This window comes from Oncorhynchus mykiss, chromosome 6 (genome assembly GCF_013265735.2).
Source record: "Oncorhynchus mykiss isolate Arlee chromosome 6, USDA_OmykA_1.1, whole genome shotgun sequence".
In the NCBI taxonomy this organism is placed as follows: domain Eukaryota; kingdom Metazoa; phylum Chordata; class Actinopteri; order Salmoniformes; family Salmonidae; genus Oncorhynchus; species Oncorhynchus mykiss.
This window is the reverse complement of record NC_048570.1, coordinates 72340908-72368675: the sequence shown is the minus strand read 5'-3', so window position 1 is coordinate 72368675 and position 27768 is coordinate 72340908. Positions and strand designations below refer to the sequence as shown.

At 43.2% G+C, this 27768-nt stretch overlaps 1 protein-coding gene across 1 annotated transcript; it reads left to right on the top strand.

The window, feature by feature from the left end:
• LOC110526521 (leucine-rich repeat-containing G-protein coupled receptor 4) lies at positions 1-27655 on the top strand. The gene is made up of 18 exons (XM_021607560.2): positions 1-819; positions 10417-10488; positions 13712-13783; positions 16669-16740; positions 18376-18591; positions 19713-19784; positions 20464-20532; positions 21572-21643; positions 22111-22182; positions 22440-22508; positions 22689-22760; positions 22869-22934; positions 23063-23134; positions 23347-23418; positions 23567-23692; positions 23860-23957; positions 24075-24128; positions 24222-27655. Exons 1-18 carry the CDS (start codon positions 632-634, stop codon positions 25568-25570), a joined length of 2883 nt encoding a protein of 960 aa, XP_021463235.2. The 5' UTR covers positions 1-631; the 3' UTR covers positions 25571-27655.
• Positions 27656-27768: the final 113 nt, after the last annotated feature.

Here is a 27768-nt window from a genome sequence, read left to right as displayed (position 1 = left end):
ACTGTATTCAGCAGATCGTGTGGCAGGTTGTCCGGCAGGGTGCTTACCGAGTGAGCAAGAAAAAGCGGGCTGCTGGTGGCAGGGAGCAAAGGAAGGAAACGTGAGGAATGGCTGAAAGCTGACTGTGTTTTTCTACAGGAAACAAATCAGGAGCGAAACGATAGCAAAAATAAGTCACCAAGTGTTTCCCATTTCGGTTGGAGAATTGTATTGAGGCTTCTTATTTTGTCCACGCACGGATCCGCCTGGTTTTCTGATTTAATGGGACAACGAAAACGGAAAAGGCAAAAGGTGCCAATTTTGTCGTTTGTGTGGACGGGTGCTACTTATTTTTATGGGACCAATACTCCACACGGGATGAATAGGAGGACACTTAGTGCAAGGTAAACCGCATTGTTTGAGTAAAGAAAATGTCCCAGATTTGACAGGGGTAGTTAAGGATATATGTTTGGTGGGACTGATGCATTAACATGTTATATCCTTGAAGTGGTCGACTACCTATCAACAAGAATACATATTCAAGCTTCTTGGACAAGCCATCACAACAGAGCAGTCACATGAAAATTGGCCTACATGTCCTTATAAGAGAAACACGTAAAGCCATTTTGCTCCGTCTGAACAGAAGAAGAACATGCGCGTGTTTGTCATCTGGATATTTTTGCGGTTGTTTTCACTACGGAATGGTGCGGCTGGTCAAGGACAATCCACTCCGGCTATTTGTTCGTCCTCATGCAGCTGCGACGAGGACGGAGGCGCCGATTGCTCTGGGAAAGGTCTGACCACTGTCCCGACTGGTCTAAGCGCCTTCACCTACTATCTGTAAGTATCAACACATATTGAAACTGTGTAATAAAACACGATTAAACCTAGAATCAATCTCTCTCCCTGGTTAGGACGTGTTTGTAATGGTAAGATTGGCCACTAGTTACTCGAGAGGGGCACCTCTCCACGTCAATACTGGAGCAAACGTTTGCACAATGGCTGTCAATGAAGCCAAGTAATCGAGTGCGTTTTTACAACTTTGGGCTGTGGATCAGTTATTCAACTGATAACAAACACATTATTGTGGTTGGTATGAGAGAGCAAACACAAAAAATGAAGAACAGCCAGAGGAAAAGTAGCCCATAAAATTGAAGGTTGGTACAGTATATACAGTATTGGCTAGGCTATTATTTTAATGCAATGGTTGCCAAAATGTTTCATGCTGGTCCAAACTCATTCACTTGCTGACCTTTCCTTGATATGACCCCTCTTATACCGAAGTATTTTACCATACTGAAAAGCATACAAGCTATAGCATATTCCTTGGCCTGGCACCTGGACTTTCACTTTCTTAGACTACAATCACTTATATTTAGGGACATGTGGAATAGTAGCCCATCCTGTGTAAAGCAAGAAGGTGGATCTGTCTTCATTTGCTGATTCTTTGGCCTGTCTTAGCTCTGTGGTCTCGATTGATTGTGATTATACCTGCCAGAGAGTGTTTGTCCTGAATGCTGCTCCACTCACCAACTCACATCATGGCAGAGAAAGTCCCATGTCACTTTAGGTGTATGCCTATCCCTAAAAGAAAACACTGTGGACACATATACCCATCATCTCAGAGACAGTTGTTGTGGTTGGTATTCTGATATTTGCATTACATATCCTTTACAAAGTGATTCAAATTCATCTTACAGGGATACACCATAATTCACCCCAGAATTTGTCAGTTCAGTAACACTTTACTGTAATAATTAAGCCTTATTTACTTTCCTTCCAAAGTTTCCTAAGTTGCAAAATTGTGGCTCAAGCAACTTATCAACATGGGGAAAATGTGCAATGTTAAATGATTTGTAGACTATATTTTTAACAGAATAAAATATATTCTGATTCTTGTTCAGGAACCGCCGAAAGGAAAAAGCTGTTGTGATCAACACAAAATAACAACTAAACCAAAAGCCCTATGACATGGGTCTTTTAGTTAGCCTATAGTTTATTTTTAAGGAATGATGACTGTTTCTTTTCTGTATTCCCTGTTATTCCGCCATCATATCTGTCTTTGTCTCTGTACCAAGAAAAGCGAGTTGCTCTGCACTACCTTACTAGAGAGAGAGAGCATTACTAACTGAGGAGAAACTGAGACTGGGTCTACATAGTTAATACATTTCTGGTTAACTAGCCTTAAAGGTTTCACAATGTCTTAGTTAATGATAAACAGAGCAGCCGCCCAAGGGCGTCATAGGGTCTATGTGTTATTTATTGAAGGTGGATGAAGGAAATGTGCTTCCTAATGTGGAAAAGAAGGAAGGATCTGACCTTGAGAAGACTACCCTCTGGGCACACACTGGTTGATTTAAAGTTGTTTCCATGTCGTTTCAATGAAATTACGTTGAACCAACGTGAAATAGATGTTGAATTGACGTCTGGACCCAGTGGGTATTGATACAGAACAGTTTCATATCCAAGACTGAATGAGAAATTTTAATATATACAATATCACCATCACCTTTATTTGTTTAACTTAACATAAAAGCTGAGGGGTTGGTTTTATATTTATTTCCACCTAGGTACCTGAACATTACACCACATGGACTAAGTACATTTTATTGACTTCTTGAGTTCATTAATATCCAGCAGAATTGTAGAAATACACACGCTCTAGAGTTGACCCAATAAACTGCCAATGTAGAGATGTTTTGTGTCAGGTAAAATGAAGAGAAACCGTAGTATTTACCAATGTGTAAACTAAGACACAGTGTAGTGTATGCTGTTATCAAACATCGTGATCTTGCGTGTAAATTACCAACACATCCCCAAATATTGTATTACAATTGCCAAGTCAACGTATTACGGCTGGAAGTGTGGGCGTGAAGGCTTCTTGTGCACCTACACTGAGCAAGGGTTATCCAAATGCTTTGTGACAGCTTTTTAGCTCATAACTACGTGATATATTCAGTTCAAGCCCTCAGAGTATTTGACAGGTTGCCTTGGAGCAATTCCACGCCAACAGAGTGATTTTTCACTTTAAAATGTATGTCAAACAAAAACCAATGATTGCAAACAAATGATACAACTTTATGCACAGGGACTACTTAGCAATTTCCACTGACAATTCTTCAAGTAAATGTTCACTTGACGTTGTCAAAAGTGGTCAAACTTTTCATTGGTTTTTGTTTGAAATACATTTTAAAGTAAAAAATGTTTCTATGTTAATGTGGAATTGACCCTTAGTGCAGCTGTCTCTCTCTTTCTATTTCTCTCCCTCCCTCCCTCTCCATTCAATGTCTCTTCTCCGTCTCTTAAATTCCCCTTCTTTCCATTCCTTCTGTGTTTTGGTGAGTAGAGAGGTCAGGGGTCATGATGGATTAGTGCGACACATTGCAGCTGTAGAAATACTCTTTTTGTCAGAGTTAATGCACAGGGAGGCTGTGCTGAGCTGGTAATGCTCCTTACCGGAAGTGAGCTAATGTTTGTTTAAAGAACTAAACAAAATATTTACCTCCATAATGTTAATTTAATCCCATTTACCACTCATCAAAAGTGGAATTACATCCTTAGTGTAGAAATATATTTTGGTAACACTTTACATTAGTGTGTCAGCAAACAAACAACTTAATCTATTAATTGGGGTACACATCATCTGCTATTTGCCAGACAGGCAAATAGTGAAGAGCTTGATAAATTGAGATATGGAAAATGTCTGAAGGGAGAGATTAATGGACAGAAAGAGACAGGGAAATTGACACACACATAAACACACACACAGAGATAATGATAGAAGCAGACAGGTCCAGCAGTCTTACAAGAGGCACATTGCAGGCCCTGCTGTCCCTAGAGGTGGGAGAATGGTTTCCCAGAAGGTTGGCTTTGTTTGTGATTTTCCTCCTGCTGTGATTCCATCCAGTACAACCTGCCACCCCATGAATGTACTGAATCTGTTGTACAGAGAAGCAGAGAGGAGAATGGAGGGCAGCAGTTATGTTATGAAGAGAACTAAAAGAAATGGGGCCACAGACATTAACTCCATCTTTTGAAAGTCAGCTTTTTGTTGAATTTCTGGCCTTGGAATTCTGGAATGTCTTCTTAAATTGGAATAGTTCCAGACAGAGGTATGACTAGACCTGCTCTTGTCCTGCATTTGTAGTTATTTAGAGAGCTTTACTTCAAGTTTTTATTTCATGTGTCGTCATTCTTCAAAATTAGTAACCCATATACTTAGTCACAAAATAATATACAGTACTGTACATTGCCACTTTCGTTGGCAAAATCCTACAATACTTTAACATTTATGCATCTGTTGATTTGCATAATGTTACGGAATTTGACACAGATGGGAATTGGCCTGTGCCCTTTGTTTTATCAGTCCATAAATCAGAGTGTTGGGTTGGCACCAGCCAGCAGCCCAGGGGAAGGTTGGAGAGGTGGAGCTGGGGGGTGGAGCTGCCTGCAGCATGTTGGTGTGTACAGTACGTTTTTTATTGGCAGCTGAAAATGAGACTCTCCTGCCTGAGGATAACAGGTGGGGAGAAAGAGAAATCCGTTCTGGAACCCCCCTCACCCTGTACACCAATTTCCCCTCTGACAGTGTATGCCTGCTGCATCTCTGCTAGATACGAGTGACGAAAGTACATCTCAGTCTCTTGAGGGCTTGGTGACTGTGTGTGCACTCTCGCTCTCATGTGTGCATGCGGGGGGCATGAGGGTTTGGGGAAGGAGGGTGTCACTTCTCACATCTCATCTCAATTGAAGTCCTTTCATAGTGTGAACAAGCACACATTTAGGGGAGGGAGGGGATAGGGGGACTAATGCCCTTTCACTCACTGGTCCAGCTAGCTCACTCGCCATTGGTGCCCTCGATCCATCTTAAGCTGAATGATACTTTTGTTCATGGTCAGCAGAGGTGAAAGGAGCTAGTCACTGGTTTCCGCTCCCAAACAGGATGACTGCTAGATGGTAGAATGTTTACCCCCCCTCTTGCTCTATCTCTTTCTCTCTCTCTCTCTCTCTCCCTCACACAACTCACACTCTCTTTTACTTATGATCACTTATCTTCCTAATTTTCATCCTATTTTTCCGTAGTCCTCTCCAGCTCTCTCATCATCACATTCTCTGTCAATCTCTTTTTCTCTTGGTTCAATTGGTATAAAAAACATACATTTGAATAGCAAAATAACAATACGTTTACAACGACAACAACTCCCATACCAATATCGATCACTTCTCTCCCTCTCTGTCTCTCACTGTTTTAGGACTGACTTGTTTGCATTGCAGGCTGGTTGTTTGCACTCTAGCTACAGCGAATCAGTCTCCCCTAGGACCCATGTGGTAAATGCTTGACCTTCTCTGCACTCCCATGGTGGAACACTCTGCCTGTCTGTGTATACAAAGTGCCCTTGTTCCTTTCCAGCATGGCAGCCAGGGAACCTCAGCCATCTTCCTCAATTCTCACCACCTTCACCTCCTCTCTAATCAATAAGAAACAGCCGGCTGAGAAAATAGTTACTCGTTACCTGCATTCTTTCCCACAACTCTGCTGTCGTGGGACCAGGGGGCTAAAAAGCCAAAGCATTACTGAGTTTGCTTTACTTCTGAGGTAGTCAATGTTAGCAGGTGGTTGGGTTGGTGCCCGGTTTGGCTTCTCTACCTCAACAAATGATCGACCGGCAGGATATCGATTTTCATTTGGATTACATTAGCCGGCTAAATAAACACTGCCAAAAGGTATTGAAGAAGTGAAGTTGTCCTCCTTTTGAAGATCACCTTGAGATTCATGGTGCATCTGAACTAAGGCTATGCCTCCTTGAAGCAAAGCCCTTGCAGAGACTACATCAGATACTTTTTACACTTGCCACCTTCTGCGCCCAGAGATCTTCAAAGGAAGGACATAGTAACCTTTTTCCCCAAATCTCTATCTTACTTATCTGCCGTTGTCCTGTCTGTCAATTCTTGCTGTTCTTGGCACCGTAGCTTCCCCTCCCTCTCATGGCTCCATGCCAGCCAGTGTCTGATCCGCCCACACACATACCACATATACACGCCTTGGTTTTGGAGTCGCTTTAATTTGAATCTCTTTTTGGTCTGCCTTTGCCAAGCAGTGCAATCTTTCCATGTATATTTATCTGTCTGTAATGTGGAGCTCTGTGGTTGTTGTGTGGCTTTGCTGAGCTCCTTGTCTGGTCTGTGGACAAACACCAGTGGCCTGTGTAATTGTGAGGGGGAAGCTAATGCTGAGCTCAGGTTAAAATCATTCTGACCAAGAACCGTTTTGGATCCAAACGTTGTCAGTGAATTGGGGGCATAAACAGTGTGTAGGCCTTCTTTATTAGCCCAGCACCAAAGTCTTTAAGGATGTGCTTATGACCACAAACCTTTCTAAAACCATGATCCAACCATCAGAGACCACACAATAAGCCACTAAATAACAAGTATAATTTCTCACTTGCCAGAGACTTGAACAGGGTGGACCTCTTTTTGACCCTCTTACCATGGAGAGGTTGTGGTTGGCTTTGAGATAATGCCGAGATAGTATATTTATTCTCATCTTGCATCATAGCAGAGATGATGAATTATTGCTTATTTTTTTAATTGTTTAAAAGGTGTAGATTTTGTTGTTGACCCCAAAAGGGATTTAGGAAAGGTATCATGTGTCTTTTAGCTGACATTTGTTTCTGAGTAAAGATGATCTGTATGTCTCTATTTACTTGTATTGGCAGTGAATTCCCAGGGAGTTTTAAAGGTGCTCTGTTGAGACATGACAACAGCCTCTGCTGCCTGCTCCCCATACTTTCCTCTGTTGGATGTGATTAGTGTTTTGAAGGATGTCTTTGTCGCCAATCTCTTTTTTTTTATGTAGGGAAATCTCGCTTAAGAAGTGAAACCTTTGGCAACTCTTGCTGGAAATATGATTATTTTCGTTTCCCATCAAGGCTGTTATGAGCCCAAAGTGACAACTTTGCATTATTTGATGTCATGTTGACATTTCCTACCCTCAGAACAGTGGGCATGAAACTGTTTTGCTTCAGAAAGAGTGCTGTTTTTTCTATATGTATCACAGCTGTATTTCTATGTAGGATAGGCAGGTCCCCTGATGACTAAAGCAGTTGGGAGGGAGGGTGACAGCATTCACAGACCACCCTTTCATCCTGTCCCTGTGGCTGCCTGCACTCTTGACCATGGCAGCCAACAGCCTGTGGAAGATGGTTACAGGGTGCAGGTGTAGGGGTGCTGTCAGCAAGACAGAATGTATCCAAAGGAGGGACCACCGGGAAAGCCTTCCAAATAGTGGCCACACAACGCCCCAAGGAGAGTCCGTAGGGGGGGGGGGGATAAAGAGGGGGTGGATCAAGGTGGAAGCTCCATTGTACAGAGCCTAGAAGGAAATTGGATAAGCTAGGTAACCTGGAGATGGGAAAGATAGATGGCAGGGACGATGAGGGCTTCTGTTGGGGGCCTTTGTAGTTAGAAACATGGGGGGTGGGAGTGTGGTGGGCGATATTATCCTTTAAGGATCCAAAGTCCTACATGCACACACATGCAAGACTTTGGGGACGGCTGGTAGTGAAATTCAAGATGGACCCTTTTTGGGGGGGTTCGCTTCATTATCAAAAGCACAATGTTTTTTCAGTCCTGTTGTGCTTCAACTCTAACAGCTGGTGTCTATGGGCTCCTCTTTGAAACCGATGAAAGGATTCCTAATCAAGATGAGAGTGGCCCAAAGTTAAAAGGTACTCTCTGTTGAGTTGTTGAACACAAGGGAATGGCTATGGTGTCATATAGTTTTTATAGTGTCATACCATACCAGTCCTTTTATACTATAGCCTGTGTAATTTTTATTGGAAGTTGGATGTGCCTTAATCTGTTGGCTGCTTTAGGATCCTTCTACAATCAGTTTACAATCTTTACTAAACCTGCCTATATAACAATCTCTCAATTCCTAGAACTTCAGTTGGATTCGATCACAATTTTGCCCATGGTTACTCTATGTATTACATACAGTATAAGTCGGAGGTTTACATAAACCTTAGCCAAATACATTTAAACTCAGTTTTTCATAATAACTGCCATTTAATCTGAGTAAAAATTCCCTGTCTTAGGTCAGTTAGGATCATCACTTTATTTTAAGAATGTGAAATGTCAGAATAATAGTAGAGAGAATGATTTTATTTCAGCTTTTATTTCTTTCATCACATTCCCCAATGGGTCAGAAGTTTACATACACTTAATTAGTATTTGGTAGCATTGCCTTTAAATTGTTTATGTCACGTTCGCTAGAATAAATGTCGGACCAAGGCGCAGCGGATGTTGAGTTCCAGATTACTTAGTTTCACTTTATAACAAATAAAGACAAATAAACAATAAACTAAGGACGGACCGTGACTACAGAGATGCTACGTGCACTAACTCAAAATAATATCCCATAAACACAGTTGGGAAAAACAGCTACGACAACGATTACCAGCTGCCTCTAATTGGGAATCATACACAATCACCAACATAGAAATAATAAACTAGACTAACCCCCCAGTCACGCCCTCTACCATAGAAAATAAGGACTCTCTATGGTCAGGATGTGACCATTTAACTTGGGTCAAATGTTTCGGGTAGCCTTCCACAAGCTTCTCACAATAAGTTTTGGCTCAGTGAATTTTGGCCAATTCCTCCTGACAGTGCTGGTGTAACTGAGTCAGGTTTGTAGGCCTCCTTGCTCACACTCACTTTTTCAGTTCTGCCCACACATTTTCTACAGGATTGGGGTCAGGGCTTTGTGATGGCCACTCCAATACCTTGACATTGTTGTCCTTAAGCCATTTTGCCACAACTTTGGAAGTATGCTTGGGGTCATTGTCCATTTGGAAGACCCATTTGTGACCAAGTGTTTAAGTTCCTGTCTGATGTCTTGAGATGTTGCTTCAATATATCCACATAGTTGTCCTGCCTCATGATGCCATCTATTTTGTGAAGTGCACCAGTCCCTCCTGCAGCAAAGCACCCCCACAACATGATGCTGCCACCCCCGTGCTTCACGGTTGGGATGGTGTTCTTCGGCTTGCAAGCCTCCCCCTTTTTCCTCCAAACTTAACGATGGTCATTATGGCTAAACAGTTCTATTTTTGTTTCATCAGACCAGAGGACATTCCTCCAAAAAGTACAATCTTTGTCCCCATGTGCAGTTGCAAACCGTAGTCTGGCTTTTTTATGGCGGTTTTGGAGCAGTGGCTTCTTCCTTGCTGAGCGGCCTTTCAGGTTATGTCGATATAGGACTCGTTTTACTGTGGATATAGATACTTTTGTACCTGTTTCCTCCAGCATCTTCACAGGGTCCTTTGCTGTTGTTCTGGGATTGATGTGCATTAATCTCTAGGAGACAGAACGCATCTCCTTCCTGAGCGGTATGATGGCTGCGTGGTCCCATGGTGTTTATACTTGCGTACTATTGTTTGTACAGATGAACGTGGTACCTTCAGGCGTTTGGAAATTGCTCCCAAGGATGAACCAGACTTGTGGAGGTCTACAATGTATTTTTCTGAGGTCTTGGCTGAATTCTATTGATTTTCCCATGAGGTCAAGCAAAGAGGCACTGAGTTGGAAGTTAGGGCTTGAAATACATCCACAGGTACACCTCCAATTGCCTGAAATTATGTCAATTAGCCTATCCAAAGCTTCTGTAGCCATGACATAATTTTCTGGAATTTTCCAAGCTGTTTAAAGGCACAGTAAACTTAGTGTATGTAAACTTCTGACCCACTGGAATTGTGATACAGTGAAATAATCTGTTTGCAAACAATTGTTGGAAAAATTACTTGTCATGCACAAAGTAGATGTCCTAACCAACTTGCCAAACTGTAGTTTGCTAACAAGACATTTGTGGAGTGGTTGAAAAACGAGTTTTAAAGACGCCAACCTAAGTGTAAGTAAACTTCCGACTTCAACTATATGTAAGTCACATACTGAATTAGTCAGGTGGGGAAGAAACGTGAGTGCTGTCTGCATAGCTGTCATGCTGCTACATGCCTGTCTTTCTCTGCAGTGAGTTGGAAAAGTGAACGTCCCCTGGGCAATACGAGGAGTTTTTTTTTCAAGGGTTTACAGTACTGCTGGGGACCTGTTTTGGCCCAAATGAATCATTATACTGCTGGGGAAGATGACCGTACTTTCCCTCTACCAATCTACATGACATGAAAACCAATGTAACCGTATTGAAAGCATGCTTCTGAGCAGTTACTTAATAGTTATGCCCCCAAAAAGATACATTTGCTACACAATACCATGGCATCAAACATGATGTACTATTTCTGCAATTCTCTGTTGTTGCATCTTTAGGAGTATAAATCCACCTTGATTGTTTGAGATTTTAATTGGAATCATGACTGTGTTCTTTTTCTAACCTGAGAGAAATACTGATCCACTCATGACACTTGTTGTTTGGTTCCACAGTGACATCAGCATGAATAACATCACAGAGCTCCCGGCTTTTGTCTTCAAGAACTTCCCCTATCTAGAAGAACTGTGAGTATTCATCTTTTCTTGTACATTACCCACTACAGTTGTTGTCACATGCATATGATAATCAGTGGTTTTCAACCACAACAGACCAGTTGTATTATGTGTTTGATCAACAAGTTGCTCAACAAGATATAAAGAACCCTGTAGTTTCTCTAACACCAAAGAGTCATGCCATTGTAGTCGGCTAAGTTGCAGTGTTTTCAGAAAGGGCAAGTTATACCATGATAGCTGTCAAAAAGTACCATGACTATAGGCTACGTATGATTCCAGAGAACATGTATGTGAGATATTTGACTTTCTTTCATTGTGTTTTCTTTGAGAATTTGCAGGGTGGCAACCGCATGTCTCAGTTCTGGGACCCATTCAATGAGCATATCTAATCTTTGTCATTTTTTTACTCTTGAAATACCCCTCTGTCTGGTTCAGAGCTGGAAGTAAGGATAAGATCTGTCTACCTGATATCAGGTAACATGTAACCCTGAGAATGCAAAATGACCAGCTAACATTATTCTGCTTCTGTGCCCATGTTATTTTAGCCTGTCTGTGTCTATCATCTCGGACCAGTCTTCACTCCCTTCTTTTCCTAACACTAGGCCTACTTCATCTGCTTTGTCAAAGGGCAATTTACTTTTCATCGCATTGTAAGTGGAGGAATGCCAGGCAGGAAGGAAGAAGGCAAAACAATGGTTTCCATGACAACCTGGCTAAAAACGCACCCTCTCTGCACTCTACCACTCAACATTACCTTTCAGGCAGGGACAGGGGTCTCTGCCCAGTGTCAAATATACTTAGTGAAACCTGTTCTCTAGGTTCCATCCTGCTCTGTAGCTGAGCAGTAGGCTTGGGAGATACCGTATACCGGGATATTTTTCGAAATACTTACAGTATCATTTTCAATACTGTGGTGCGTGCTACGCCACTGCTTTTAAGTATAACTATAAGAAATCTAAAATGTGCCAAAATCAATTATATCAGGCTGAGGGCCCCAGCTACGCATTTGTTTTGCTAACTTGCTTGCTAAATGTCAAGATCAAGGTTTTTGGTCACAGCAGAGACATTCATTTCCCTCCTGGATCAGGATCCCTGTTGCCTAAATTGTTCTGTGCCCCCAAAAAACTAAACAAAAAACTAGTTTTCTTTTGTTTGAATTAGCTCCCATTGTGTGCACTGCCGGTATGGTACAGAAACGGTATCTCAGTATGAAAATTGGGATACCGCCCAACCCTACTGAGCAGCACTGTAGGGCCTAGCAGTTATATTCATGCTTCGGAATGCTTTTTTGTTGACAGCTGTCTTTAGTTTTTAATTTGTGTTTGTTTAGCCTTATCCTCGAAACAAATCATAATGTTTCATTGAGTGAACTGAGCGGATGGCTCTGTAGCCCGGGGTGGTGTTGTGTCACTGAACCACAGCTCCAGCCCTGAGGGCTGACTGAGAGAGAGGGGGACATGCCCAGAGAGAAACATTCCCTCTCTGATAGTCACGCAACCCTCCTTCATACACACCTCCCATCCTGAACAAAGCACAACACAGCCTAGCTACCATGCTGACAGATAAAGAGATGTAGGGGAGTCATCCCCTTCAATTTGTGTTTGAGTGCTTGTGTATTTGTCTGTGTCTCTGCACACATTTGTCTCCCTGAGTGTGTGTTCCAAATCTCTTCACCTTCTGATGTTAAAGTGTATGTTGTCTACCAGTGAGTTTCTTAGTGAAATAGAATGGTTGTGGGAGTGGTGCTACAGAAGGGAAGGATTTAGTCTTTCCTCAACAAGGCTTAGCACATTCTTCTGCCTTCATCAAAGCCTAGGGGGACGTGTTCTGAATTTGTTGAGAGAAAGGGAATGGGTGGGGAGGTTCTTCACCCTGAAATGTGAAGGATGTCCTAGCAATTTGTTAGCAGGCCTGCGTGTGGTGGCTGGGCCGTAGACATGTGGGCGTTGACCAGCTCCAAGACTGTGGACGTAAAGTTTACAGTACCTTATAACTCTGGCAGACACACTAACCAATTTGCACATAAATCCTACTCTGCTTTCAAACCTGAAGATGTGTTACTTGAGTCCTAGATTAATAATAAATAATTGTCAGTAGTTGCAGTTGCCGCAAACTTAGTGCAATTGAGTCAAGGAGTAGGCTTGATTTATGTGCATGAAACTGTCCCATTTGACTACAGTTAATTTACTGCTGAGAAACAATGAAAATGCTGTGAAATGAATAGTTGACAAAGACACATGAGAAGCCAAATGGATTTGGGTGTTTGATGGTGAAGCGTGTCCTTTGGAATCCACCACTGGAAGGCAATCATTTGGTTTGAGCCAAAGCCAAGTGAAGTTGTAGAGCATGTACCATTATATAGCCTTCCAAATCCTAACCATGTTTGTCAACCACAACAAATATGTGATTTTTAACATGGTCTGCCATTGGATCACAGTGGAAGTCTGCCACTAGCGTTTGTGGGTTTAGACTAGAGACCCTGTCATATGATGCTGTCTGGTTGTTATATGATGGACCAACCGTGTTCGACATCCCTGGAAGTGTGTCCCCGAGTAGGCCCCAGTAAGGGGGTGAGTTGTGGGGTTGTATTAGGGCATGGTGGGAGTTGTTACTCAGATTCCCCAGGCTCTCAGGCTCACACCCAGCAGCTATTGGCTGCAGGGGAATCTAATGCCACCCAGCTCAAGTTGCAGAGGGTGATAAATCTGGTGCTAATCTCCCAGGCCAGATTTGGTGGAACTATGAGTCCCTGACAACCCGCCCCCACATGATTAATCACACTGCCAGTTCTTCCTGATACCCTGGCTGGAAGGGAAGGGGAGGTAGACCAGGCCCAGGAGGGGAAACCCAGGCCCAGTCCTAATGTGTCCACTCTCTCCCCAGAGTGTCTGGTGAATTGACAACATGCCGTCGCAATGACACGTCTCTCTGGCACCCCAGGCGTTATGTTATGTTATGTTATGCTATGCTATGCTATGCTATGCCTGATAACACAAACTGGAACCTGTGAGGTGTTTTCATTTGTTTTTTGGTCAATGACTTTCAATCTTGTATGTATTAACATTTCAAAGTGAAGCTGTTAAATTGAGAACTTTGAAAGTTGTACCAACAACATATAGATTACTGTACGAATCCTTGTTTAGCTTCCGATGCAATTCTGAATTGATCACCATCCTTTTTCTTTCCCTCTTCCTCTCTCTCTCTCTCTCTCTATTTGTCTCTCTCTCTACCTCAGACGACTGGCAGGAAATGACCTCTCATTCATCCACCCTGACGCTCTGTCTGGACTACATCAGCTCAAAGTCCTGTAAGTGTGCCGCTCATTGGTCCTCCACACACTTACAACACGCACACACAGACAAACACTCATATAATACCTGTATGTTCTGTGACTGTACATTGAGCCAAGGGTTCAAAGACCAGTACTGGTGAGTGCTCGGGCACAACCCACACAAAATCAAACACACAGACATTCACACGCACACACACACACACCTGTAAATAAAATTGGTGAATGAAATAAAACAGAGGTGTTCACTTCCTTCCCAACGAGCAGTGGCCATGTGACGTGTGTGAAGAAGCAGGAAACCAGAGGGCCTGTTCCCCTGGGCCCTAGCCTGCTTTGACGACAGAGACTACTGATAGTAGAGAGGAAGGGAGATAGTCACCATAACCACATTTGTGTCCAGTAGATACTAGGATCCACAGACAGATACAAACACTCATCACTACATGGTCAAGTACTCACATCCCACATAAAAAATACTATTTTACTATGGAATACTACAGTACTTACTATATAATTCTGTAGTATACTGTAGAATTCTATACTACACATTGTAGTATCCCTTGATTGTGTGTTGTACTAGTAGTATATCATTTTGTAGAGTACTATAGTAAATACTCATGAAATGTTAGTCCGTCCAAACTTTTTTTTACTATAGTAAATATTACACTATTTAATTTGCATATACCCTGCCCATTCCCCTCCCCATATCCCTATTTGTGCCACCTGTAAGTGAGAAACATACATGTCAAGGATAGACCATTTACACTGTGGACAAATCATTTCCATGACATAGACTGACCAGGTAAATCCAGTTAAGTTAGGATCCCTTATAGATGTCACTTGTTAAATCCACTTCAATCAGTGTAGATGAAGGGGAGGGGAGACAGGTTAAATAATGATTTTAAAGCCTTGAGACAATTAAGACATGGATCGTGTATGTGAGCTATTCAGAGGGTGAATGGGCAAGACGAAAGATTTGAAGTGTATTTTGAACAGGTTATGGTAGTAGGTGCCAGGCGCACTGGTTTGAGTGTGTCAAGATTTGCAATGCTGCTGGGTTTTTCACACTCAATAGTTACCGTATGTATCAAGAATGGTCCACCACTCGAAGGACATCCAGCCAACTTGACACAACTGTGAGAAGCATTGGAGTCAGCATCCCTGTGGAATGCTTTCGACAGTAGCGTCCATGCCTCGACAAATTGTCTGTTCTGAGGGCAAAATGGGGTGCAAGTCAATATTAGGAAGGTGTTCATAATGCTCTGTACACTAAGTGTATTATATTCCCTATGGTTATAGAAAAGAGCAGAATCTCCGAACCTTCCGTTCAGACCCCAGTCCTACCTACCTACAGGTTATTGCAAATTTGCTATTTTAGTATTTGTCTATTACGTTTTGTCAAATAGAAAGCCCCCCACTTCTATGTCATAGATAATAGAGGTTGACCGATTAATCGGAATGGCCGATTTAATTAGGGCTGATATCAAATTTTCATAACAAACGGTAATCTACATTTTTGGAGTGTAGTGTTTTTGCAGACTTCAGTTTGCAAAAACAATACAGTGAGGGCCTCCCGGGTGGCGCAGTGGTCTAAGGCTGTGCCACCAGAGACTCTGGGTTCGAGCCCAGGCTCTGTCGCAGCCGGCCGCAACCGGGAGGTCCATGGGGCTACGCACAATTGGCCTAGCATCGTCCGGGTTATGGAGGGTTTGGCCGGTAGGGATATCCTTGTCTCATCGCGCACTAGCGACTCCTGTGGCGGGCCGGGCGCAGTGCACGCTGACCAGGTCGCTAGGGGGCACGGTGTTTCCTCCAACACATTGGTGCGGCTGGCTTCCGGGTTGGATGTGCGCTGTGTTAAGAAGCAGTGCAGCTTGGTTGGGTTGTGTTTCGGAGGACGCATGACTCTCGACCTTCGTCTCTCCCAAGCCCGTACGGGAGTTGTAGCGATGAGACAAGATAGTAACTGCTAAAACCAATTGGATAATATATTAATAAAAATATATAAAAATATATATTTTTTAAACAATACAGTGAGTAAAGTTCGCAAAAACACTACAGTGAATACTATACTATTCCTACCATAGTATACACTATAGTATTTTTTGATATGGGCTATGCATGCAGACACAAATGTGTGTGCTCAGAGACACACACATCCTCCCCTCCCCATACTGTAATGCATGCTGTACACTCTACTTCACCCTGAACCCATACACAAGCTTATGAAACAAAGCCTGAGGTGCTAGTTGGAGTCAATGACTCTTCACAGAGATAGGAGGCTCAGGCTGCAACACTTTGTAGTCCTTTTGTGTTCATTTACATTTGTCATTTTGCAGACGCTCTTATCCAGAGCGACTTACTAGTAGTTAGTGCATACATTTTCATACTGTGTTCAAGCTTTAACTTGATACAGAGCTGATCTTCTCATTCTCGTACGCACCACGTGACTGCTGGTTGCATCACTAGCCGGCTACCACCTGGCCGGCTTCTCAACCCTGCACCTTAGAGGCTGTTGCATAGACATGGAATCACTGGTCACTTTAATAATGGAACACTAGTCACTTTAATAATGTTTAGATACTGCTTATTCATTTCATATGTATGTACTGTATTCTATTCTACTGTATTTTAGTCAATGCCACTCCAACATTGCTCGTCCTAATATTTATATATTTCTTAATTGTGTCCTTTTACTTTTAGAGTTGTGTATTGTTATGAATTGTTAGATATTACTGCACTGTTGGAGCTAGGAACACAAGCATGTCACTACACCCGCAATAACATCTGCTGAATATGTGTATGTGACCAATTTAATTTGATTTGGTTGTGCAGAAATTGTAACGAGGAGGCATGTTGGTGTGACCACAGTTCAGGTTATAAAACTGTGTTCTCTCCCTCAGGATGTTGCAGAATAACCAGCTGAAAACTGTTCCAAATACAGCTATAAAGAACCTCTACTCTCTACAGTCTCTGTGAGTCCCCCTATCTCTTCACCCATCTGGAATTACACGACTATGCACACACATACACACACACCTTTTAGAGACTTGAAATGTCAAAACTCCTCAAATGGACATCGTAAGCTTAATCATGACATTTACAATGGGAAGCATTCACTCTACAATCCAATTGACCTATTCGCTTCCTCTAGACTGGCCTGCATCATTGCACTAACCTTTACACAGCTCACACAGGACCATCTGGCTACCATGCTGTCTTTACCCCCCACCACGTTGCATTTACCAACAGTGAGACATCATCTATTTATTTATGTGATTGGTTTTTGCCTGTATGGGTTTGAAAGGGATGTGTGTGGGTTGTTTTGTTTCCCAGACACTGCAGGGCTCTACAGTGCGGCCATTTTAATTATTGCTGTGCGACCTGGAATTTGAATTTAGTCACCAATGTGCCTAGAAAAATGAAGGATTCTAGCTTTAATACCTCAAATATTTTTCATTGTGCTCCTAAATGTCTTTGTGTCCGCCTACATTTTTCAACTTAGGCGCGCACGAGTGCTCCTTGTAAAAATGGTCCGCGTAGAACCCTGCACTGGTTTCCAAATCCCCAGCTCCTCAGCGTCTCTTTCCTTTCACTTTAACTTAGTGACTCTGTGACTACTGCATGTCACTCTCCGAGGGACTATGACTGAGCATTACTCCATCTTTGTTTCCCTGTGCCTCTTTTGACTCTGACTGTGAATAGTGTAGGATGAGTTCCAGCTGGAAGCCTGGTCCGGGACATGCTGAAAATCCCGCTTTCTGCCATTTATCACCTCTCCAGATCCTTTCCCTCAGTCCCACGTTTTCCCTCTCTTTTTTTCCTTCTCTTTTTTTGCACAAGTCTTTTCTCTCTTAGGAGTTAAGGTCTGTAGCTGAAGTGATATGTTTTGGCAGAGCCTAGCTGGGTTTGTATAATGCTTTTGAGAGTTAGCTGTCAATCATCGTGCCTTTCTTCTTCATACACAGACTCGTAGGGAATGTAGAGGGAGAGAGAGATATGGAGTCCATGGAGGTGGAAAGAGAGCGAGGGAAGAGGAGAGGGACACTTAGAGAGTTAATGTTGTGATATCAGCATTAAGGAGCAGGTTTCATGAATGAGGAACAGAATGTGCAGCACCAGCCAAATACAAAACTAGTAGAAACCATGATTGTAGAACAAAGCTATTTAAAACCTTTTGTTTGTAATTCTCACCAGAACAGTCTAAATAGTTAGAAATAAATGCAGAATATTTAGAAGAATAAAATTACATTTTTTATAGTAACACCATACTTACTATACATACTTTAGAATGTAGTAGGCTATCCAATGGCTCATTCAAATATTTGCAGTTGATAAGAGTAAGGGCAATGGAAAGCTGTTAAAAATGGAAGACCATAGTGTAATGTTTTTCTACTGAGGCAATAGAAATACCTCATAAATACCATTCCTTACATGGCCCTTGATTCTCTCTGTCTCTCTCTCTGTCTCGTTATGTGCTGTATCAATATGAGATGTCCTCAACATGAGAATGTTCATGGTGGTGAATGTATGACAGGATTCACACATTGGTGTGACATAACTAGTAAGATAAAGGTTTCTAAAATCTCTTTTCCCCCCTCCCTCTGCAGACGTCTGGATGCCAACCACATCACGACGGTGCCTGAGGATAGCTTTGAGGGCCTGCAGCAGCTCCGCCACCTCTGGCTGGATGACAACAGCCTGACTGAGGTCCCAGTGGGCCCCATGAGACACCAGGCTAACCTGCAGGCTCTCACCCTGGCACTCAACCGCATCACCCACATCCCCAACAATGCCTTTGCCAACCTCTCCAGTCTGGTGGTGCTGTGAGTGCTGCAGATCTATCTATTCCAGACCTGGGTTCAAATACTATTTGAATCTTTCAAATACATTTAGTGTTTGCTCTAGTCTCTCTGGAGTGCAAGAGGGGCAGGGTTTGGACTCCTTGTGATTATTCTATTGGTTCCATTGTGTCAGGCAAGCTCAGTAAACTCAAGATTGTATTTAAACCCTGTTCTGGATCTGTTCTGTGCTCCTTCCCATAGGGGAGAGTTTGGGGGGTTCAACTCATTGATAGTATACTGTAGATTCAGATGTAGCACAGATATGAGATATTTTTGGTGGAGATGTACGTCTGTTGGAAGAAGAAAATGTAGAATCATGGAATCATGGGTAATAGAACAATCTCCACTTTTATTATGAAAGACGGTTATTTTTAAACAGTGTCAAAGGAACAAACCATCAGATTACACTTCTCTACCATTCAAACATTGCAGATGTTCAAATCCATTCCTCTCCAAGTCAAATGAAATTCTTAGTTAAATGTATCAACATACTGTATGAAGCCATCACTTCAAACACAAATGCACCCATGCACACATGTGCACGCACACACATGCACACAAACGCATGCACGCACACACACACAATAAAAATGCTATTGCTGCAGGGCCCAGTTGGAGGGAAATAGGACAGAGCTGCGTCTCTAGTGGCTGGCAAGAATAAACAGGAAGAAAATACCTTGAATCCATCAGCCTTCGACACACCAGCACTCACAATGATACCTGACTTACCAATCACTGTGGTCTCTGGTGATAGCTCCAGAGGACATTTACCTTATGAATAGATTGAATTGGGTCTTACTATCAGGCAGGGAGTGTGGGAGATGTGAAAAGTGCTGTGTTGTTCATCCACAAAGGATGGGATGCCATGTGGCAGATTGAACATTTTGTTTTATGTGTGTTGTATGTCACTAAGAATAGCTATATTATATCCTGATTAAAAACCCAGACGGACTCCTATTAAAACCTCCCTGCATGTTCAATCACATAGACTAGATATCCTATACATGTTCCTTCTGTTGTTCAATGTCCGTTTTGGCTCGTCTGCAACAGTGAAGTCTATTTGGAGCTGGGAATGGAATATAAATATATCCTTTATCTTCCAGGCATCTGCATAATAACAGAATTAAGGAGATTGGGGAGAGCTGCTTCACAGGGCTAGAGAACCTAGAGACGCTGTAAGTACATTTGAATACAAACTCATTAACAGTGTCTATGAGCCACTCACCCCCCCACACACCCAGAGCAGCCGGGACGTCAGTGTGTATGAGCCCCCCCCCCCCCCCCCCCCCCCCCCCCCCCCCACACACACACACCCACCCACACACCCAGAGCAGCCGGGACGTCAGTGTGTCCACTTCCTCCTGTAATTGCTCCAGGATAAATGGAGCGGAGTCCGTGATGGCTATCTGCACTACCCTCCCATTGTACGCTTCCTCCTGCGTCGCCAGCCTGAACAGTGACACAACATCTTTAGTCCGGAGGGGACAGAGACATTCTGACCTATGGTTTAACAGCAGCCATATTAGACAATTATTTTTGCAGTGTCACACTCACTCACAACGTTGACACTGATAAAGCATAAAGAGAATTGTCTTACTTACTATAGGAGCCTACCTTATACGTGAGCACTCCAGTCTGTCATGGGAACTACAGTACACTTGGCTATTCGTGAACACGGGATATCCCTTCAAGATAATGTTTTATAGTGTAGTAACTGGAAGATCAATATTTTACTGTCGTTAAGGTGACCGTATGTTTGCACAGCACTGCTAGTGAATGGTTACAGTATGATTGAGTGTGCTGTGGTGTGTGGTGTAATGATTATGAAACTCCCTGCTCCTTTTGGCCCCTCAGGGATCTTAACTTCAACAACCTGATGACCTTCCCAGAAGCAATCCAGGCACTGCCCAAACTGAAGGAGCTGTGAGTACTGTCCCATGACAAACACATGCGCACACACACACACACAGTCACAAATGGAAGCACACACACACACACACACACACACACACACACACACACACACAGGGATGCACATGCGTACACAGATTCCCTTAGTGAGATTTTTTAAATCTGAAACGTCAACTTTGAGTGATTAGGTTGTTTAGTCAGTAAGCGGCATGTGGCCTAGAGGTGATATCATTTTCTGGTTCCGTGCAGGCTGCAGTGTTTTTGTAGAAATGTGAGCTGTTGATGTGTCTCAGTGGAACTGTGAACCTTGGCAGGGGGAGCTGAGAGATTAATGATGGGGTCTGACTAGTGCCCCCAAGAATACACTCCTTTATCTGTTTTCCTTACCTTTGTTGCTCTCCTCTCCTGTCTGTCAGCGCTGTAGTAGAGAGAGAAGCTGTCTTAACGTTCCTGTACAATGGTTTCTTGATCCCTTCAACTTGTGATGGATATAAGGGACATGTCTACTAGATAAAAGACACAGGCACATTAGGTACATTACCTGGCCTTTGTTTTCACAGTGTCACTGGGACATCTTGAACAATAGATCATGACTTCACAACGTTTCATGTGGACAGTCAAAACTGTTCTCCAGATGGTGTCCTTTCATATTTCTGATGGAAAAACAATATTAAACATATATGGAATTTACCATGTTTTATGACAGCAGTATAGATTAATTAGCAATTAGTAATTATTTGACCTTCATTCAAATAATTGACACACATTAGATTGAAAGATGCCATCTAATGGTGAAAACTAGAATAAGCCACATCAAGTGCAGAAATCAGGAAGCTGTAGGACACGTGTACAGAATTAGTCGTCATTTACATATTGGCAACTATAACAGTTTACTTAATTTGGGACCCATCTGTTTTCCTAATAACAATTTGTATCTCGTTCTTCTCGTTCAGCTCTTGCAAATGTGTCGTTGCATATTTAATATTCCACCTTCATCCCAAAGATTGTGGTTAGAATAATTTTCACTGTGTATATTTTCACTTTCCTCCAGTGGATTTCACAGCAACGACATAGCAGCCGTACCTGAGGGAGCCTTCCACAAGAACCCTTTGCTCCGCACCATGTAAGACCATACTTCAAAGCCAGTCCTACTGTCAACAAATATTATAGAATAGAACCTTAAGCCTTCACACATTCATACTAGCACAGTGTTCCCCAACTCCAGTCCTCCAGTACCTCCAACAGCACACATTTTGGTTGTAGCTCCAAACAAACTCACCTGATTCAACTCATTGAGTGCTTGATCATTAGTTGACCAGTTGAATCAGGTCTGCTTGTCCGGGGCTACAAAATATGTGTACTGTTGGGGGTAGTCCAGGACAGGAGTTGGGAAACACACCAGCAGCAAGCTGGTAATATGGTGACTGACTGCCAGCACCAAGCTGGTAATATAGTGACTGACTGACAGCACCACGCTGGTAATATAGTGACTAACCATGGGCCTAGAAGATACTTGTCCAGAAGATGGTGCCATTCTCTCATAGTAAATACGTTTATTGTCAGAGTGTCCTCTTCTCTTATCCTCCCCAGCCACCTGTATGACAACCCCCTGTCATTTGTGGGAACTTCAGCCTTCCAGAACCTGTCTGACCTGCACTCCCTGTAAGTCCCTGTCCATATCTGTTAGAAAACCAAGTGTGGTACTCTGAACATTGTATTCATAGTGTGGTAAGAATCTCTGAATTAACTGATTTACAATAAAAATGTATTTAATCACCATGTGATACAGTACACTGAATAATGCTGGTGCTTATTTCATACCATAATCTAATGTTACAAGTGGACAGTTATTCAGCATAAAGTTAGTCTCTGGTGTGTCATACCTATTGTATTCTAACCCTGTGAGGTATGTGTTTCAGGATGCTACGTGGAGCCAGTATGATGCAGGAGTTTCCCTGTCTCACTGGGACTAACAACTTGGAGAGTCTGTGAGTACACAATACAGCAGATGCTTTACATCAACATACACAACTGACACTGACCAACAATGTTAGAATGAATGTGTTCGTGTTAGACAGATTGTGAGTGATTGGCTTTTCTCCTGCCTTGTTTGAGGTTAATTGAGACCGTTTGTGAGTGGTAATTAAATCAGCGTGTTTCTTTCTCAGTACTTTGACAGGCACAAAGATTGCTGCCGTACCGGTTGAGCTCTGTGAGGATCTCAAGGTGCTGCGGACTCTGTAAGTATCCCCAACCTCACCTCTCACCCTTATCCTACCTTATTAATCTATTTCACATAAATGCTGGTGATATTCCAGATTATATTATTTCATCCTTTTGCCCATCAGAGACCTGTCCTACAATGAGATTGAGGAGCTGCCTTCCTTCCAGGGCTGTCTAAAGTTGCAGGAAATGTGAGTATGGTATATATTGTTGGGAATGTGAGCAAGAGCACAAACACATTTTTAAACATTACACTCAAGATGACCCCCACGTTCTACCTTTTCCTGAGTGTATATTCTGTGTTCTGCCCTAATTATAGAAGCCTGCAGCACAACCACATCCAGCAAATCGACAGGGACACATTCCAGGGCCTGTCTGCCCTGCGCTTGCTGTGAGTACACACACACACACACACTCTCACACACACACACACTTGCAGCCTATAGTACCTTGAGGCTTAAAGGTGAAGGGCCTAAGTAGATCTCATTGGAAATGAACTCAGTTCTGCTTTCACTAGCTCATGCCAGAGGCTAATTTAAAAAAGCATGCTTAATTTGCTGCCCTCATTCTGAACACATCATTAAGTAATTTTCTTTACTGCAGGGACCTGAGTAGAAATGAAATGAAAACCATCCACAGAGATGCTTTCCTCTATTTGACGGTGCTAACAAACCTGTGAGTAGGACACTGTACTGTGGTAAAAACTAAATCTGTTCTCATACAAGTCATGATAACAAATACATTACTGTTTAAACAAATGTGTACATATGCTAGTAGTGTGTTCCAGGAATGTATGTATGCTAATATGTCCTGTTTGTTTTAGAGACCTGAGCTTAAACTCGCTGACCAGCATTCCAACAACTGGACTGAGTTCACTGAACCAACTGAAACTCACAGGAAACCTGCAGATGAAAAATGTATTTACTGCGAAGAGCCTCCCCAAACTCAGGTCAGAATCCCAGTAATTCATCCAAATGACCTCACACTGTCCTGAACTAGATGTGAACTCACTGTAGTGCCAAACCCAATTCACTTACAGTAACTAAACTTAAGTCCAACTGTGAGGTTGGGGTCATGCAACACTTTGAATGATAATGGTCCTATTGTGGTCTACAGGTCAGTATCAGTTCCCTATGCTTACCAGTGCTGTGCATTTGTGGGATGTGATTCTTCAACATCTTCCACTGATGAGGAGAACATCAAGAAGGTTACAGGTAAATTATGTCAGTCATGATTGGTCATTAGACCACTCTTGACATAAACAAGTATTATTCAGAGGAGAGATAAAAAGTTTATTGAAACTGATTAGCTAAATCATCTTTGTGTTCTAGGTGGAGAAGATGTGGAGAGGATATCGATGGTAATGCACTGCTCTCCCTCTCCAGGTAAACCACACTTTATTGTAATCTACAGCATTGAATTGTGTACATTGTCACATCTCTTACTAACTGAAGTCTGACTCTGTCTCTCTCCTCCAGGAGCCTTCAAGCCCTGTGAGCACCTCCTGGGCAGCTGGATGATCCGTCTGACTGTGTGGTTCATCTGCCTGGTGGCCCTGATCTTCAACACTCTGGTGCTGGCAGCCACCTTCTCCCGCCGGGCCTTGGCTCTCTCCCCTGCCAGGCTGCTGGTTGGCCTCCTGGCCCTCACCAACCTGCTAACTGGGGTCTATGTGGGGGTGCTCACTGTCCTGGATGCTGCCACCTGGGGCTCCTTCGCTGAGTTTGGGGTCTGGTGGGAGACGGGGGTGGGCTGCCGGGCGACAGGGGCCCTGGCGGTGTTCTCCTCCGAGTGGGCGGTGCTGCTGTTGCCCCTGGCGGCTGTGGAGCGCAGCGTGGCGGTGAGGGGGCTCCTGGGGAAGACCATCTCGCCCAGGAGGAGCAGCGAGAGGGGGTTCGGGGACAGACGCTTCGCCCTGGCGGCTGCTCTCCTGGGACTCCTGGCGGCTGCAGCAGCCTGCCTGCCCCTCTTCAGTACCAGCGACCCTTCAGCCTCCCCTCTCTGTTTACCCTTCTCTGGCGGTGAGGGCCCTGCACTGGGGGTCACTGTGGCCCTGGTGCTGCTCAACGCTCTGGCCTACCTGTTCACAGCAGCAGTGTACACCCAGCTGTACTGTGGCTTGGGCAGGGTGGAGCTGGCAGACCAGGAGCAGGCAGGGGCCGTACGCCATGTGGCATGGCTCATATTCACCAACTGCATCTTCTTCTGTCCTGTGGCAGCCTTCTCCTTTGCCCCTCTACTGGCCAGGTCTGGCACCGCAGGCGGCCCTGAGATCGCCAAGTCCGTCACGCTCATCTTCTTCCCCCTACCGGCATGCCTTAACCCCGTGCTCTACGTTTTCTTCAGCCCCGCCTTCCGGGAGGACTGGCTGCGGCTGCGGGGCCATGGAGCTGTAGCCCGGGGGATGAAGGCTGGGCAGTGTGCAGGGCGCTCTGGGGTTGTGGATGGGGATGGAGACTCCTCCACACGGCTGGGCTATGACTGTGGGGTGTACTCCCAGCTCTGTGGGGAAACAGGCATGTGTGAGCGCTGCCAGGTGGCTCTACACGCCAGGACCTCTTCCTCCTCAACATCAGTCTGCAGACACTTGGTGAAGTCCCACAGCTGCCCTACCCTCTCGGCTGGTGCGACAGCGGGCCAGCGTACGGAGGGATACTGGGCAGACAGCGGCACCCTCTCTGCCCAGTCAGAGTACGCTGACGAGGGGGACTCGTTTGTGTCCGACAGTTCAGACCAGGTGCAGGCCTGTGGACGAGCCTGCTTCTGCCAGAGCCGAGGGCTCCCTCTGGTCCACTACGCATACAACATACCTCGCATCAAAGACTGAGAAACTCTTTGTCTGTGTGTGTGTGTGTCTGTGTGTGTGTCTGTGTGTGTGTCTGTGTGTGTGTGTGTCTGTGTGTGTGTCTGTGTCTGTGACACTATAACAAAAAGTAAAGGTTTTTGATAAACAACAAAACATGTGCATGTGGGTCCCTGCACACAAATCATTCAGGGAGCACTTCTTTAATCACTGTGTGAAACAGACTCAACTGTCACAAAAAAAGGAATCTGGCATTAAATGAGACTTCTCTGAGACCTGAGACTTTTGGCCAACACTTGTTTTGCCCTTCAGGATTTACAACTGATTCCTGTGTGTGATAACACCAAACTGGCTGTCAAATATGTAACAAAAGAGGAAACCTTGCCACCAGTGCCTGCTTCTTGTTTTAGAGCAAACTCATTATCAAGATGTTACAAGCCTGAATTCATCTGTCACGTCTCTTGCTAAGGCAAGCATCTATGTGCCATCTTTTTGTAGGTTCTGCCCGTAGCTAGCTATATGTTTTATTTTATTGTTATTCCCTGGTCTGTCGATTTTAAAGCCTTACCATAATCGCTATTCATTTGTATATGTAGCAAATGTAATCATAATCCTCATTCTAGGGTTGTTTTTCATATGAGAATATAAAGTAACTGAAAGGAGAATTTTATGGAAGCGGCTTTAAATGAAGGGGTACTGACAATGTGTTAAATATAATCTGACAGCTGCATTTTCAGCCCTCCCAATGTGAGCCAACTGAATCTCCAGTATGAATCTGTTCATGTATCTTCACAAGCCCTGTATTCATTCCTCAAGAGTACAAGACAATGACTTAAATGTTTATTATCTTTGACAATAAGTGTCAACAATTCTTCCTCGCTATGAGTGATAAAGTCTTGGATGTCACGTGGGATTGGAAGAGAGCACTGTTTTATCAACAGTCTTCCTAGTTGTTGTGGAGACTTTTATGACTTTGTTTGTTTTGTCTCTTGGACTGAAAATAATGTAGTTGAACTGTGCTTTACCCCCAGGATCGTTCTAATTTATTGCTTAAAGAGGAGCAGAATGTCTGGGCCATGGACAAGGTTATTTCAGGTGTCAGGAAGTTGGCTTTGAAAGGTGAGTGCAGCATGTACCAAGTGCAAGCTAAGCCTCTGGCGCTGAATGTTGGTGCCACACAAAGGCCTTCATTTCTGGATTGTTCTGAGACAGATCGCGTTGTAGTAAAATCTATATATCTATAAATCTATAAAATATATATATTTTATTTTTTTATTTTTTAAAAATAAATTTATGGACATCATTGGTGCTCACAACCCATTCATTTTGATCAATATGCATACAATCCCACAGCTCAGCAGTGTAATGGAGATCATGGTATATATTATGATATAATAACAACATATGTAGATAATGTTTCACTATGAAACATTTTATTGGATCACGTGTGACTGTAGGGGAATATCTGTTTGATGTGCACGAGCATGACTTTGTGTATGGGGCCTGCACCACACCCAAGGAGCTTGTATCCACATGTGTATTTCATGTGAGCGCTCAGGAAATTAGGCAATGTAGGGAGGCCTAGACTCCCCTCAACATTTTGTTAATGTGTCCACATTATGAAGTTCATTGGCTTTTGAAATTATATCACAAAGTTTCTTATTTTTGTATGGATTTGTCAATGTTTTGACTGAGTATAATTTTATAACCCCAACCAACTGTCCAGATTGTATTGGAGATGTTTGAAGCCCTTACGTGCAAATTCCAAATTGGTGTGTATTGCTGTCTGTTTATCCATATGTAAATTATTTTTGATAGAAAAAAACAATAATCAAGAATGGGATGCATTGTCTAACCACGGAAGCTACCTCTTCTACTTTAGTGGCTACCAGCAGTGCTTTGTAAGGTGTGTGTTCTTATGCTATTGGTATTTAGTTATTTTGGTTGGAACTGTAGGCTTTGTTTGTAAATACATCTGGTTGTACAGAGTCACTGAATTTAAGTCATGCCTTTAGTTGATGCCAATTGTGGGAGGAATGTACAGTATGTACTGTATACTGTGATTTTTGTAAACCAAAATATATAAAACCAGTTGCTTGAAAAAAACAATGTTTTATGTACAAGATTTCTGACGGACATTCTCACTCATTCGTATCATTTATTTGCCCCACACTGACACACAGGTAAGTTGGCCTGATTTTGACCTCATCAGGACTTATCGG